Source organism: Dioscorea cayenensis, chromosome 8, assembly GCF_009730915.1.
Source record: "Dioscorea cayenensis subsp. rotundata cultivar TDr96_F1 chromosome 8, TDr96_F1_v2_PseudoChromosome.rev07_lg8_w22 25.fasta, whole genome shotgun sequence".
Taxonomy (NCBI): Eukaryota; Viridiplantae; Streptophyta; class Magnoliopsida; order Dioscoreales; family Dioscoreaceae; genus Dioscorea; species Dioscorea cayenensis.
In genome coordinates, this window is record NC_052478.1 from 8,312,181 (window position 1) to 8,329,745 (window position 17,565).

General features: G+C 30.6%; 2 protein-coding genes across 2 annotated transcripts; both read left to right on the top strand.

Moving 5' to 3' along the window:
• Positions 1-10,711: 10,711 nt before the first annotated feature.
• Positions 10,712-11,680, top strand: LOC120267246 (zinc finger protein ZAT1-like). Its single transcript, XM_039274930.1, has one exon. The coding sequence runs from the start codon at positions 10,712-10,714 to the stop codon at positions 11,678-11,680; it is 969 nt and encodes a 322-aa protein (XP_039130864.1).
• A 3,471-nt stretch (positions 11,681-15,151) lies between these two features.
• Positions 15,152-16,449, top strand: LOC120267895. The gene is made up of 2 exons (XM_039275573.1): positions 15,152-15,283; positions 15,596-16,449. The coding sequence occupies exon 2, from the start codon at positions 15,610-15,612 to the stop codon at positions 16,420-16,422; it is 813 nt and encodes a 270-aa protein (XP_039131507.1). The 5' UTR covers positions 15,152-15,283; positions 15,596-15,609; the 3' UTR covers positions 16,423-16,449.
• The last annotated feature ends 1,116 nt before the right edge of the window (positions 16,450-17,565 follow it).

Below are 17,565 nucleotides of genomic sequence, written 5' to 3' on the forward strand. Positions count from 1 at the left end.
ATACTTGATTTTAAGATCTAATGCTCATATTTTACAGAATATTGTGATCAAATTTAAAATTTTGCTGATAATTTTTTGAGAAATTATAACTTGAAAATTGGTATTAGCGATACAATCTTTTTTTTCCCACAAAAATCACCTCGGACATGGTTGAGGGTTTGTGATTATAGTCCAATCTTTACCTTTTACAATATTAAATTGTGATTCTTGAATGTATGGTGAGTAAATTTTGAATGTATGATAAGTGAAAACTTTATTTTTTCTGCTTAAAAGTTTTGTTATTATTATTATTATTATTATTATTATTATTTAATCTTTTTAGGGTTTGATACCCATGTTTACTGAAGTTTTTGGGAAAATTCATAAGTCTTTAGTTAATTTTTTCATAAAAACTACTAAAATAGCTAAAAAAAAATTGGAAAATGATTATATTTAAAAGTTTATTATTATTATTATTATTATTATTAGGGTTTTAATATTTATCATTTAGAAAGATTATGCAAAGATTCAAAAGATTTTAATAATGTTTTTTATTGACAAATCATTACTGTATTGCTCAAAGTTATTATTTGTAGTTTTATTTTTGCTTTTTCTCTTTTAAAGTAGTGATGGTTTACTTTATTGTCAATATGACAAAATTATTTTTTGCATTTAAAATTATTTAATTATTTATTTAAATATTGTTGGGTTTGATATCTGCAGAAGGTAAGGGGATCAATTGCAAGCCCAAGCTTCTATTTTGAAGGATTCATGTGAAAGTGTTTTGTTTTTAAATAAATTATATATATGTAATATGCTTATGGTCTTATATGGATTTGAGAAGTGTTCATGTTTTTATTATTGAGTGTATCAGAGAATGGTTTTTTTATTTTGATTATGAGATCTTTGGATAGATTTGATTTAAAATCAAATTTTGATTTTGATTTTGATTTTTTTTTGTTGCAAAAATTATATTTAATCTCTTTGAGTTGGGAAGAGAAATCATAAATGATAGAAAATGTAATTTTTTTTTTTAATTATGTTCTTGTATCGATGTATTTTTCTTATGATCAAGTTCTTGTATCAATGTTTTTTTTTTTTTTCAATTTGATTGTTTTATTTTTCTAATATGAACACTGTTTTATGGTTAATATACAAGCAGTGATCAAAGAAAAGAAGGTTAGTTCACAATGGATGATTCAAAAGCCAATAATATATATCTTAAAGGGTTTAAATGAGGTATTTGGATTTTTTTTTTCTTTTTTACTTTTTAGACCATATAAAATTTAAATTTATTATATATATATATATATATATATTAAAATTTAAAAATTTACAATGGCGTAAGTAGAAAAAAAATTAAAATCCCTCGTTTAAATACTTAAAGAGTTACTTATATTGTTATATTTATATATATACATATTAATAAATTTAAAAACTCTTTTAGGGTTAAAGTAAAAAGGAAAAAAAATTCCAAATCCTAAGATTGATGAAACTTTTTATTATTTTTTTGACTTTTTTTGTGGGGAGAATAATGTAAGGTTTTAATCCTCTTTATAAGTTACAAGTTGCTTATATTTGTTTTTTTTTAATGAATGTTGATGTTGTTATATATAAAAAATCCATGGAGTAGATGAAACTTAAATTTGGATTTGAATATCCGATATATATCCGATCCGGTTTAAACCGGATACCTGGTTTTTAGTACCCGGTTTAAACCGGGTCGGATAGGGGTCAAGCTTTTGCCGATCTGAAAAATCGGGTACCCGATCCGGTTTTGAAAACCGGGTCGGGTACCCTGTTTTGCTCACCCCTAACTATATATATATGTAGTATGCCTATGGTCTTATATGGATTTGAGAAGTGTTCATGTTTTTTATTATTGAATGTATCAGAGAAGGGTTTTTTTATTTTGATTTTGAGATTTTTGAATAGATTTGATTTAAAATCAAATTTTGATTTTGATTTTTTTTTTTTTGTTGCAAAAATCATGTTTAATCTCTTTGAGTTGGGAAGAGAAATCATAAATGATAGAAAATGTAATCTTTTTCTTTAATTATGTTCTTGTATCGATGTATTTTTCTTATGACCAAGTTCTTGTATCAATGTTTTTTTTTTTCTTTTCAATTTGATTGTTTTAAGTTTCTAATATGAACACCGTTTTATGGTTAATATACAAGCAGTGATCAACGAAAAGAAGGTTAGTTCACAATGGATGATTCAAAAGCCAATAAGAAGATGAACACTCCCAACGTTTCAAGAAAAACATTCAAAATCTAAATCAAAGAACTAGAAAGTATATATAAGCATGCTTAAAAAATAAAAGGAGTAAAAGAGGAAGTTCAAGAGGTTGTTGATCAAGAAGTCAACAAAGATCAAAATATTACTTCAGTTGATGATAGAGCTTCACCATCTACGGAATCTGAAACATGGAAGACAAAGTTACTGATCAAGAAGAGAATGAGAAGGTGGATGATTCTAACAACAACAACAACAACAACAACAATAATAATAATAATAACATTGATCATGTATGCATTTTGTGGTACAAGAACTTCTCAACTAACAAGAAGTTACATGTACACATGAGAGTTCATCCTAAGAGACCATACAGAGGGATGGTTCCTCCTGAAGGAGCAGTGATTAAGAACACGAAAGAGCTGAGTTGGGGAATGTGTTACAGAGAGGCCGAATTGGAAGCTCAAGTCATCCTCAGCCGCCTTAACCTTCTTATGTCGAAGGGTGGAGGAGCTTTCATCCTATCAATGAATTGTACGATGAGTCTAAAGAAGATCAGGCCAAAATTATTCTTCAAATGATTTATGAGTATGAGACTGATTACTTAATTAGTGACGAGAAAGGAAGGTCTTTGTCGGGTGGTATTCTTGAATACTATTAGGAAGAGTTATGCCACATGAGATTAATTTTTAGATTTTTCATGAATGATTATATTTGATATTTATGTAGGCTTGATTATAATTGACATTTTATGCATTATTGTCTAAAATATTCCTCTCTTTACTTAGCCTTATTTCCTTGTATAAGTAGGTCTAAGGTCAGATCTTATTGTCTATATAAACATATAAACACCTTGAAAATGAAACACTGGAGAAATATTTATCTTACGATTTGGTATTTGGAGGCAAAACCCCTAACTTATTTTTCTCTCGGACTTGACCTTATGGCAAATTAATCTTCTTCCTCTATCTCTACAACACCTCTCCAAAAGCCCCTCACGACCATGACATCTCCTCCAGTTATCCAAAGTTCCCATTACTATCTTCTAATTAAACTCACTCCCTGAAACTATCTCTGTTAGCACACTCAAATCATTTTCTTCTTGTTTAGCCAAAAACCACTTGGGTTTATTGATGGATCCTACCCTATAGTCCTCAAACTCATATACAATCTTCTCCGACATTTGCACCACCAAATAATCATGATTATCTACTTTGGCTTGAAAATGATCAACATGTGATGCCATTCCTACTGTCCTCTCTCACCAAAGATGTTTACCTAGTGATTATTGGTAAGAAAACATTCGCAGCAATTTGGGATGCTCTCGCAAAGGCTTATGTCTCACCTTCTACTTCGTGTATCTTGCAATTTCATGCTGAGCTTCATAAACTGTCAAATGACTCTTCAATCACATAGTACCTTACTCAAGCCAACCATATCTTTGACGCACTTGGCGCTGCTGGTCATCCATTATCTTTGAAAGATTTCAATATGTTTGTCTTCAAGGACCTTAGACTAGAGTTCAATGATATTATCACAACACTTCAAGCACAGGTTGAGCCAATAACTTTTGATGACCTCCAATCTCTTCTCCTCACTGGTGAGTATATGCGCAAGTCACAAGCTGTGTCACCTGATCCCATGGCCTTCTTTTTTGCTTCAGGTTATGAACCCATGTTAAAATCATCCTTGGAGCCCCCTGTACATTTGGGATTCTCTTTAGCCCAATTGGCTTATTTTATGGCCTCACACAGTCTAGTCCTCAGTAGTCCTCGCCTTCTCTATTAGCAGCAGCCCAAGCACAATTTGTTGGGCAGAAAGCCCAATTTTTAGCTCTAAAGTATTTCGTTGGATTTTGAGGTCATGCTTGTACGTTGCAATTGAGATCGTGGTTGTGGCCTTGGCAATTTTTCTAGTGGTGAATCTGGAGCTCAATGTCAAATTTGCTAAGGTTTCAATCATACAATGCTCCAATGCTATCAACGTGGGGCTATGAGTCCCTCACTTATTGCTCATGTCTCGTATGCTTACCCTGTCTTAGCATAAGCATCAACAATTTCTCAGCGGTTTCCTGATATTAGAGCTACTCATCATGTCACTCCCAAGATAGCATGTCTCAAAAGCTCGTAAATCTATCACGACCCTAACTCACTTAATATTGGTAATGGGAAAGGACTTCCTATTATACACATTGGCTCCACCACTTTACACACCTAGTTAACTCAATTCATATGTCTAACATCCGACATGATCCTTCCATGTCCAAATCTTTACTTTCTAATTATCAATTTACTAAATATAATAATGTTTTATCTAAATTTCACCCTAACTATTTTATTGTAAAGGATCATGTTACCAAACAACCTCTCCTTACATGCCCGAGTGACAATAGTCTTTACACACTTCATATTTCCTCTTTAACTACAATAAATGCTACTGCTTTCTCGGATGTGCATGCCTCATTAGCAATTTGGCACCATTTCTTAGGTCATCCGCATTAACAACTACTTCAAATGATTATTAATAAAAATTCACTTCTTGTTTCTTCTCGTTCCTCAAATTATTTGTGCAATGACTGTCAATTAGAAAAATCTTCAAAGCTATCTCTTCCATTGACAAATAATAAAAACAATGTTGTTTTGGATCTTATTTTTAGTGATGTTTGCGGACCCACTCCTTCTTTGTCCGGTGATGGCCATCATTCCTATGTTATCTTTGTTGATCATTTTTAAAAATATATTTGGTTTTAAACTCTTACTAAAAAACTGATGTTTTTCATGTTTTCCCAAAATTTTTCTATATGGTTGACGCCACTTTGGTACCACATTTAATTGGTTCAAATGGGAAAATTTGTACAAACAGATGCCGGGGAGAGGGTTGTACAGACTATTTTTCAAAATTAGGTATCATTCATCATATATCGCGCCCTCATACACATGAACAAAATGTTATGGTAGAACATCGGCACCATCATATAGTAAAACCTGATTTATCTCACCTAGCTCACTCTGGTGTTCCTTAAAAATATTGAGATGTTGCTTTCGATAGCGCAATTTACAGATTGTATTGCGAGGCATGTACAGTTTGATGAGCATGCATTCCTATTTCACTCCTCTAGTCCAACAACTGTTGTTCCTACTCCACCTGAATGTACTCTTCTCATTGGTACTCATCTTTCTTGGCATGCATCTGATGAAAATTCTCCTTTCCTGACCTCTGAGTAGCTTTTTTTGCATTCACCGTCTCTTCTACATATTACCTCTTCTTAAACACCTATCTCTACTTCCCTTTCATCTAGCCCTTCTGAGTCCTTATCAATCTTGCTTTTGCATGAGACATCCCCAACTCTCTCGTTGAAAATTCATCTCATGCAACTCCATCCTAACCCGAAACCTAAATTCTTATTTTTCCTCATCTGCCTCCCTGACTACTATGCCCATCATTCCCTCTGACACAAAATTCACATCCTTTACTATTGCTAATAAGTATGTGTAGTGTCGCAGGGCTATGTCTAACGAGTACAAGGCTCTTTTTAGGTATGTCACTTAGACGTTAGTCCTATTTCAAAATTCCATGATGGTTGGAAGTAGATCTACAAGATCAAAAAGAAGGTTGATGGAACTGTGGAGCATTACAAAGCCTAGCTAGTTGCTTGCCAATGGTTTTAATCAACAACCGAGCCTCAACTTTGGGGAGACATTTAGTCAAGTTGTTAAACCTATGACTATTCGGGTCATTCTATCTCTTGTTGTCACTCAGGTTAACCTTTTTGTTAGCTTAATGTCTAGAATGCCTTCCTGTGGGTTTCTTATTGAAACTGTATACGTGTCTTATCCCCAGGTATTTATTGATGCTCCTTGTCTGGATCATGTGTACCAACTTCACTGATCTATTTATGGCCTCAAACAAGGTCCACGCTCATGGTTCCATTGTTTATTACAAGCCTTGAGGACTAATGGTTTTGTGGCTTCCAAGATTGACCCAACCATCCCTTTTTATTTACTCCTGCGGTTTGACTAAACTCTTTATTTTAATTTATGATGATGACATCATTATTATAGGGAACAGTTTGGCCTGCATCATGTGTGTTATACATGCTTATTCCTCCGAGTTCGTACTTAAGAATCTTGGACCTCTCCACTTCTTTCATGGTATTGAGGTTGTTCCATACAGAGATGATTTATTCCTATCACAGTAGAAATATACCGTTGAACTCCTTTAGTAGGACGGTCTTTTAGATGTCAAATCGGTATCAACACTGCAATCTTCATCAATGACTCTCTCCACTTCGCTATTCTCTGACCCCACTAAATATCGATAGATTGTTAGCGCTTTGCAATATGTTACTCTCACCAAACTCGACTTGGCCTTCATTGTTAATAAGGCTTGTCAATTCATGCACCAACCTACTAATGCTCACTAGTCAGCTGTCAAAAGTATTCTTTGGTACCTACGAGGCACCCATGCCACACCTATGGACTCTACCTCTGCCGTATGTCTCCTCTCTCCCTTGAGGCCTTTTGTGGCGCTGATTGGGTAGTCCCAATGATCGGAAGTCCATGGGTGGCTTTGATATATTTCTTGGGGCCAATCTAATCTCTTCGAGTTCTTGTAAGTGTTGTCTCTCATTCTTCAACATAGGCTGAATACAAAGCTCTTGCTAACACTGCTCTCTCTTAACAACAATCTCTATTTTGAATTAAAACTCAGACTTTAACTCTGCACTCCTTCGACTCTCTAGTGCGATAATCTTGAGGCCACATACTTTTCTACTAATTCGATGTTTCATGCTCGCACCAAACATGTGGAAATTGACTTTCATTTTGCTTGTGAAAAGGTAACACGCCATGATTTACAAGTCCAATTCATCTCTAGTCATGACTAGCTGGTTGATATACTTACTAAGGCACTTTCCGCACCGCATTTTGACTTTCTTCTGTCCAAGCTTCAGGTTGTGTCCAACCCTTAGCTTGTGAGGAAGTATTGAGATATTTTAAGAACTATTGTATCTAATATTTATATACACATGATTATATTTGATATTTTAGGCATTATTGTCTAAAATATTCTTTTCTTTACTTGGCCTTCTTTCTTTGTATAATTAGGTCTAAGTTTAGATCTTATTATCTATATAAACCTATAAACACCTTGTAAATGAAATACAATTTATAAGTGAAATATTCATCTTACAATTATTAAAAATTACTGAATTTGATGATAAAAAAAAAAGAAGTGCAAGAACAGGTGGTGGAAGAGAAGAAGGAATACACATGCCAGACATGTAATAGATCATTCTCAACTCATCAAGCATTGGGAGGACATAGCGCATGCCACAGCAAAGTGAGGAACAATATTGAGGAGGGTGAGTCATCAGAGAAGGGAAAGCAGCAGGTGAGTTCTGGACAAGAGAAGGAGGAGCAAAAGAAGAATAAGAGTATTAGAATGCATGCATTAGCGTTTAATTTGAAGACGTTAATTAGTTTATAATGATAACAATTGATTTGATAAAAAAACACTACTTAGAACTCGAAACATAACTTATCACTGTTTCTAAACAACCATTTATTGGTATGCTGACTTTGATGAACAAAAGCCCATATGATTTTTTTTTAATTATTATTACCATCCAGATTTAAGAATGAATGATCTATATAATCGACTATTTTCTTGAAGTTGGAATCGATGCTTTCTTGATGTAGGCATCACTTTTATCTTTTTTTTTTTCTTTTTCTTTTAAATCACTTCTCTTTTATTCTAATAAATTTTTTTTTTATTTATCAACTTCATGATAAAACAAAATAGTTGAATTGAAGAAACCAAAGTATAGTCTAGTGGTTTCTTACCTTGTTTATGTTTGAGAGGTCTCGAGCAACACAAAAATATAAAAAGGTACTTGTTCCCAATTTGTTAAAAAAAAAAAGAAAGAAAAAATAGTGGAATTCAAAGTAATGTTTTCAAAATTAAATTCAATTTGAGTTGAACTCAAATAAGGGTTAGACTTATATCAAATCTACATTGAACTTCAAAAATTATTTTAAAAAAAAAACTTTTACTAAAATGAAAACTATTGTGCTTAACTTTTTATTAGGGGCACGGGTGAAAATCAAATTTAATTGTATACAACCTTGAAGATTCATACTTGAAATACGTTCACAATATTGGAGCTGAGGCTACAGGTAATAATGTGATTTCCACCAAATTGAGAGTAAAGATGCACAAATATGAGCATCATCTTATTGTTATTTATTTATCTCCGTATTTTCATATAACCATGAGTGTATATTTGTGAATATTTTCTTTGTTAAAAAGTATGAATCTGTGAACAAGGGGAAAATTAGGAATTCGTTTAAAATATTTGAAAACTAAGATCAAATATGGTGAAAAATATCCCAAGAAACCATTAAAAAAAATATCCAAACTTAGTTCTCAATTGATTCATTGCAGGGAATTATCCGTCTTTTTTAACTTCTTATTTAACGGCATAAAATTTACTAAAATAATAAATTAATGATAAAATATTGTAGAGTTCTCATATTGACTCAAATATCCCAATGTTTTTCCTTTCATTTTCAGATTTTATCTTTTAAAATAAATATTTGTTTAAGTCTCAAATTAATTGCAAAATAAAGGTCATAACCTCAGTAAAAATTAATAATTAGAAGTGATAAATCCTTTCTATATTTAACCTCACAGTCTTTTGTCCACGGTTTATATGAGTCTCAAGAAAGAGTGGAGATTGTCACAAGAATGGAGAAGATTTAAAAGATTTAAAGATAATTTCTTTTGGAGAGAAATCACCGCATCCACTGCCAAGGTTAGTATTTGAAGCTTGATTTTTGTCTCTATAATTTGAAGTTAAAATTTCTTATTACATGACTAATTAAAAAGTTATTGTTTTACTCAAAATTATTTTATTTTATTAGTTTTTTAAATTTTTTTTGGAGTTTGATGCATATGTGTTCGGAATTTGAGGAAGTTAAGTTTTTGGATATTGTCTTCACAAGAGAGATCACGATCAGAAGATTAGTGTTTGTAGTTTTACTTTAATTTTTATTTTTATTTTATAATATCAAGTGATTTATATTAATACATAGTCAATGAAAAGATTATTTTAAAAAATTGATATACTTGATTATATTTTTTAATTTTTTACAATCTAATGTTCAAATTTTTCAAAAGATTGTGATTAGATTTATACTTTTTCTAATAATTTTTTGAAAAATTTTGACTTCAAGATTGGTATTGGGGATACAATCTTTGTTTTTTAGAGAAGTTGTGATCGATCATCATACAATGAATGAAAAATTATTTTTATGTTAAAATTGATTTATATATATTTGGGTCAGTTGTTCATGTTTTCTAAAGATTCTGCGATTATTTAGATGCTTTTAGATAATTTTTCATTAGAGAAATCACTTAGGGTTTGCAATATATATCATCTTTTGTTTTGAAAAGTTGTTTATTATTTTTTGATAATTTTTTTAGGTTTAATATCTATATTTTCTGATGATTGTGGGAAAATAAAAGTTTTTAGTTAATTTCTTCATAAAAACCACTAAAATCGCTAAATAATGGAAAAGTAATTTTTATTTTAAAATTTATTGATATTATTATTTGGGTTTTGATTTTTATTTTATTTATAAAGATCACGATTCAGAAGATTTTAATAATTTCTTTTTTAGAGAAATCATTAGTGATATTACTCAATTTAATATTTGTAGTTTTATGTTTGCGTTCTCTCTTTTAAAATTGTGATCGCTTACTATATCATTAATATGACAAGATTATTTTTTATTTAAAATTATTTTATTACTTCTCTAAATATTTTTGAGTTTGATATCTTTGGTATGCAAGGGGATCGATTGCAAGTTCTGTAAGACAAAGGGATCGATTGCAAGCCCTAGCTTCTATTTGCGAGAATTCAGGTGAAAGTGTGTTTTTTTCTTTATTTCTTTTAAGAAAATTATATATACATAGATTTTTAACCGGATTTGATAAGTGTTTGTTCTGAAGGGGGTTTTTATTTTTGAATTGAGATCTTGTGAAGATAAATTTGATTGAAAATCAAAATCTGATTTTTTTTTTTTTAAATCTTGATTAATCTGTTTGAGTTGGAAGAGAAATCAAACGGGATAGAAAAGTATGTTTTCCTTAACTATGTTATTGTATCGATGTATTTTTGTTATGATCAAATTCTTGTATTGATGTATTTTTTCCCCTAAAAATTTGATTAATTTATTTTTCTAATAATTTAATAGCATTGTTTTACTGTTAGTATTCAAGCAGTGATCAAAGAAAAGAAGGCAAGCTCATGACGGATGATTCAAAAGTCATTGAGAAGATGGAGAACACTCCCAACGTTTCAAGCAGAACATTCAAAATCAAGATCAAAGGACTAGAAAATATATACAAGCAAGCTCAAGAAATAAAAGAAGAAGAAGTAAAAGAAAAGTCTCAAGAGATTGCTGATCAAGAAGAGAACAAAGATCAAACCATGAGTTCAATTGATGATGGAGCTTCACTGTCTATGGATTCTGAAAACTTGGAAGAGAAAGCTGCTGATCAAGAAGAGAATGAGAAGGTGGATGATTCTGATAATAATAATAATAATAACAACAGTGATCATGTTTGCATCTTGTGTAACAAGAGCTTCTCGACTAACAAGAAGTTGCATGGACACATGAGAGTTCATCCTGAGAGATCATACAGAGGGATGGTTCCTCCTGAAGGGAAAGTGATCAAGAACAAAAACAGTCAACCTGTTTCTCTAAAGAAAGGGCTAAAGTGGGGGAATATGTTTCAGAGAGGCCGAATTGGAAGCTCAAGTAATCCTCAGCCTCCTCGACCTTCTGACGCAGAAGGGTGGATGAGCTTTCATCCTATCAATGACTTGGACAATGAGTCTGAAGAAGATCAAGCTGCAGTTATTCTCCAAATGATTAGTGAGTATGAGACTGATTACTCAGTGAGTCTTGATAGAGCAAGCTCTTTGTTGACTGGTATTCTTGAGTACTACCAAGAAGAGGGATACCCCAAGAGATTAAAAATAACTGAATTTGATGATGAAAAAGAAGAAGTGCAAGAACAGGTGGTGGAAGAGAAGAAGGAATACACATGCCAGACATGTAATAGATCATTCTCAACTCATCAAGCGTTGGGAGGACATAGAGCAAGCCATAGCAAAGTGAGGAACAATGTTGAGGAGGGTGAGTCATCAGAGAAGGGAAAACAGCAGGTGAGTTCTGGACAAGAGATACATCAATGTAAACATTGTCCTGCTTTTTACACTTGTGGGCAGGCTCTTGGAGGACACATGAGGAAGCATTTCTTGGAGGAGCAAGCTGCAGAGGCTCCTGTTAAGGCACTGCAAAGCCCAAGGATTTCCAACTTTGATCTCAATGTGAAACCATGTGATGAAGAAGAAGAAGGAGGACTTGAAGAAGGAGGAGCAAAAGAAGAATAAGAGTATTAGAATGCATGCATTAGCGTTTGAAGAAGTTAGTTTCTTGATGTTTATATAATGCTTTCATGTGCATTCATGAATTGTTAAAGTACTGTTTAAGTTTGATGTCATTTGCATGGTTTTTATTTGTGATGGTGATTGACTTGATTGACAGTGAAAGTTGTTACTTTTAGGTTTTTTATTTCAGTCTCAGAATGTACTAGTTAGTTGTGAATATTTTATTATTATGGTTTTGTTTTCATGGTTTGTATGTTGTGTGAGGAGGGAGAAAAATATTTGGATTATAATATGAAATTGAGTCTAATTGATCTATGTCTCTGATACTAATTTATATGATCATATCACCATAAAATGCTTTGAATTATTGCTTGTAACTAGAGTTATAAATGTTTTTTTTTTCCTGTTTGCAAGCTCTTTCAGAGTCTTTTATTATTAAGTTTTTGAGTTTTTAACAAATAAATTAGATTTTTTTTTGTTACTGGTATATAGGACCCCTATCTTTTTGCTACAATGTCTATGTACTCTTCATCAACTAAGTTTATTTTTTAACTAAAATATATATATATTTTGGAATATATGTTTTTCAAGACTTAAATAGTTAATTTGATATATTAAATATCCGTCTTGTGTATATATATTATTGTTTTAATTTATATATATATATGTTGATTTGAATTAAGAAGCATATCCGGTAATTAAAATATTAAGATATTATATTTATATTTTTAAAAGTTATGTTTAGATAGATTCTCTGTAGATTTTCAAGTATATATCTTTCCTATACAGAAATGATATATATATATATATATATATCCTTTTGTAACTTATGCGGATATATACTGATATTATGTTTTATTTTAGAAAATTATTTACAACCTTGACGACAAAAATATTTAATTATTTGATTATTTTAGTAATGTATAAAAACATGCATGCATTGGTTCAATATTTTGTAATAAATGTATTTTCTGATTTTATTTTTAAATTTTTTTTCTAAAACAATTTTAGTAAAAATGTTTCACAATAACAACAAATAAAAAATAATAATTTTAAAATATACCCTAACCCTAAACCCTAAAAATACCCCCATAATTTTTAAAATGTACCCAAACCCTCATTTTCATTTCCCTGATTTTATTTTATTTTTTTCAATGAAAATTTGTCCAAAAAAACAAATAAAACACTCTGAAGCTAGGGGAAAGAAATATTTGGATCATAATATTTGTTAGGAGTTACATTAGTTTCCATGTCTTTGATACTATTGTTTATTTAGGCTACGATTGGCGTTAGTCAAATTTTAATGAATATATATATATATATATATATATATATATATATATATATATATATATTTAATGGGGACAAAGGCATGAGCTCTCTCCTTTTTCAGTTAAAACCAAAATAAAACCTTTTTATAAATATAAAAAATATACTGAAACTTCTTTTTCATTTCCCTGAATTTATTGATATTTTTCTCAAATAAATTATTCAATCCAAATAAATTGATTATTTGTATTTTATTTATGGTTTTTATTTAATACAAAATAAGAAAATCGATAAGAGTCATCAACAAAATATTTGTATGAGAAATATATACGGCCAATAAAATATATATATATATGTATATATATCAAAGGTCGCGTCATTTACAAATGTCCTTATGGACATTCATGTTGAATCATTGGATTTAGTTCAACGGTCTAGCATATCTAGTGCATAGAAGTTTTCATTTAGGAGTCATTGTTCATTTGAAGTGAAAAGTGGGATGTATTGTCTAATTCGATTTCTATTAGCATCTTTCAAAAAAAATTAATAAACCCAACCCAATACTCTCTTTCATCCCATCCTTACCCAGTACAATATATCGTAAAGTTACTTATTATTGCACTCTCTTTCCACCCCACTTACTCTGTCCTTTTTTTCTCTTTTCTCTCTTACTTATGTCAATGTGTGTATGTTCTACAAATGTCCACAATTGATATATTCTCAAATATATATATATATATATATATATATATATATATATATATATAATTATATGTATATTTATATAAAAATAAAAACTTTGCATATAGCAAAAGTGCGTGAGCATTGAGTAATAAATCAATATGGCACTTCAAATCAGCAAATGCCACAAACTTTTATAAATTGAGTAGTTTTTTTTATATATATTTATTATATACCAAATAAAATAATATTTAATCTAAATTTATGAAAACAAAATCTGATTTGCCGCCGTTCTTTAAAAAAATGTGTTTATCTGGTCAATTTGGTGGGGTTTCTTATAATTTTTTTTTTAAAATTTACTATGTAAAACTCACACCTCAAATAATTAACCTGATCTCATTAGCCAAAAAAAAAAATCATATTTAACTAATTTCATCCAAGTACTAACAGAATCAAGTACCGTATTATATGTATAATAAAGAAATAAATAACAAATCTTTTTCTTTTGAGTCACATTATAAAAACACAAAACATAATTCTTATAGTTTTTTATACACAGTAATTTATTAAGGACAATTAAAAGTTTTGTGTAAAAAAAACTTTTTTTATTATTATTTTTTGGGATAGTGGACCCCAGTAAAATAAAATAATTAGAAGAGGACCATATAATAATTTGGTAGTTGCATTTCAGCGGCGTGATGTCCGACTAAATCTGGTTTCGGTTAGCCGTTGATTCAAAGATGGACGGTTAAGATTCAATCCTGAAAGTCTCATGGGAGTTTTTGGTTCACACGACGCTCCCAACTTTTCCGCACCGACATCTGCTTATTATATTCATAAGTTGTTGTTAACCCCTTACCATTGACAAAATATCAATAATGCCACTCTAAACAATGGCCTTATAATTTAAAATGTTTAAGGACATAAAAATTTCTTTAAAATTTTTTTCAATTACTATTCGAATTTGGTTTTTTTAAAAAAAAAAATCAAAATTTGCTTTCTTGCTTCTCCCCCTCAAACAAGTTGACTATTTTAAATATAAAATTAATAGAAATATTAAAATAACCAAAAAATGATATTCTTTTAAGTTTAGTAAGAGTATTTTAGGACTTTAAAGATATAAACATTATTTTCCATATTTAATTATAAATTATTATTATTTTTCTCATTTTTTTTAATTAGATTAGTTATCTGGAATGATATAAAGAAAATCTTTTGGTGTTTATGAATATACAAGAATTTGTAATATTCTGGAGGTTAAATAAGTAATTTTAAATATTTTCTGGGAAAGTTTATATATTTTGTGAGTAGAAAATTCATATTTGCTCAAGAGGGTTGAGGTTGTAATTAGCTTGTAAACCAAGGCCAAACTCTCACTAAGCATTTAAATTCTTCAAAGTTAGGCTCTAACCCTACCATGGAAAGGATTAGAGAGGCTTTCTTGAACTTAAAAAATTAATTTTTTTTTAATGTCATTCATAGTTTATATAAAATTTCTTTTTGCATCTTTTGAAAGGCATTGTTGTGTGTATTTGAACATTAACTTGATTAACTTTAGGAAGCTGTCTAATTAAGAAGAAACATCTCAACATGGAATGCTCTTTGGAAGATTGAGAGAGGGTTCTTCTCAAAAATTTTGATGTTTTTGTTCATCAGGTATGTATCAAATACATTTTTAGATCTTTAATTTGTTATTGTCCTCTTGAATTGGTAGTTTGTTCTTGAGTAAATGATTCCAAATGGTTTTTGATTTTATTCATTTGATTAATGAATCATCTACTCATTCATTTATAAAGGACTTAGTATCAATTTTTTCTCTGACAAAGCATTTGGTTGAAGAATCAGAAGTTTGTTTTGATTTCAGAAACTTACATGGTGAACAAACAATGATGAACTAAATTGATTTAAATCAAACATTGTTTTCCAGAACATAATTTCTGCACTGATTCTGAACTCTACTTTTCACAGATAATCGGGCAAAAATGGGTTGCGTTTCTTCGAAGATTTTAATGAGAACAGGGAGTTCCAAAGAAACAAGTCATAGCTTTCCGAAAGGATCAAATAGATTAGAAGAACTACTTGCTTCGAAAAGTGGTGGTGATCAATTCCTAGCTCTTCTATGCACTGTAAATACTGTTGCAAAGAAACTCAAAACTTCTTCCCTTCCCAACATTGCTCAAACTGCACCAATTGAGATCACAAACTCAATCAGCATCAAAATTCAAGATACTGCCAATGATGATAAGTGTCAGCATGAGTCAGATGAACAAGCAAACTCTAAAAGTATCGAAGCTCAAGAGCGTTGTAGCGATACATATGAGGCGATTAATATTGAAAGCATGGATTCCTCTATAGATAAAATTGAGTATCAGAAATTCCGAGGAGACTTGCATGCGAAAAGCATTCGTACTGTCGAAGAATTTGACGCAATGGTGGAACGAATTCAGTTAAAGGAGGTAGGAAAAGATGAGGAATGTGATAATATTAGTAGTGAAAAAGGGTGGAAAAGAAAGGCAATGGGAAAAGAATTAGCAAACATTGAGGTATCATCATTTGAATTCTCAAGGATTGGGAGTCTTAGAGAGTGGCTAATTGTTGGAAATCAAGTGATTTCTCCTGAATCCTATGTGACACCAAAATTCGGCAGTTTTGGAGTACCATTGTCTGAAAATGTAGATAATATGAGTAAAGAACCAATGTTTCATCCGGAGATTGTTTCACAATTAGAAGAAGACATGGAGAAGCTCAATGTTGAGGAGGATCATATCCTCAAGCAAATTGTAGAAGATGGATAGTGTGAATCTTTCTATGAATATATATATATATATTGTGAGAGTGGTGTGGTTTGCAATAGGAATGGAAATGGACCTACTTGAGAGTGCAATTATGATAATATAAATTTATTTATATGTCTAGTTACTTGTTAATGAGAAAGTTAGTGATTGAGTGACCCTTCATCACTTTTCTCTAATTATTACCGTCTCCAAAGTGCACTTTAACTATTAGTTTAATGCATATTTGAGTACTGACAATTAATATGGATGATAATATTTTTAAGCTCCCTGGAAGGTTCATCTAAGCTAACTCTAACCATAAAAGAGGCATCCATCTTCTCCATTAGGATATAATGGTTTTGGTACTCCAAATTAAAGGGGTATGAAGGTATCTTTAATGATTAAAAATGTTATATACAATCTCAATCATGATATTGAACTTTTTTGTTTATAGAGAACATGCCATAGTTTCGCACCTTAGTTCTTTTCAATTTTTTATTGGGTTCTAACCAGATATTCTACTTTCACATTAATTAAGATTATTCATAATATCATTAGCAATATTTATGTTTAGACATGGCTGGTACTGTGAAATCACGCTCCCTACAAGGCTATAAGCCACTTTTATTAATACCAACATAAAGCTAGTTAATCATCACATATATTTAATCAGTTATAAGAGAATTGGTATTTAATTTCCCTCTAATTATAGGTTGATGATACATTTCTTTACTGACTTGTCATAATTTCTCCCAAAAAAAAAAGACTCATGATCAATTTTATTAATTATTATATATTATTATCATAATCATCCACCTTCTCATTCTCTTCTTGATTAGCAGCTTTGTCTTCCAAGTTTTCAGAATCCATAGACGATGAAGCTCTATCTTTGTTGTCTTTTTGATTAGTAACCTCTTGAACTTGCTCTTTTATTTTTTAAGCTTGATTGTATGTACTACATAGTTCTTTGATCTTGATTTTAAATGTTCTTGAAACAGTGAAAGCATTCATCTTCTGAATGACTTTTGAATTATCCATTGCGAACTAGTCTTCTTTTCTTTGATCACCGCTTGTATATCAACAATAAAATAGCATTCTTAATATATTAAAAAAATTAAATAATCAAATTGAAAAAAAAACACATTGATACAATAACTTGATCAT

Bases quoted from the DNA above. Each gene is read 5' to 3' on its own strand.
- LOC120267246 (XM_039274930.1), top strand. From the start codon at position 10,712: ATGAGTTCAATTGATGATGGAGCTTCACTGTCTATGGATTCTGAAAAC.
- LOC120267895 (XM_039275573.1), top strand. From the start codon at position 15,610: ATGGGTTGCGTTTCTTCGAAGATTTTAATGAGAACAGGGAGTTCCAAA.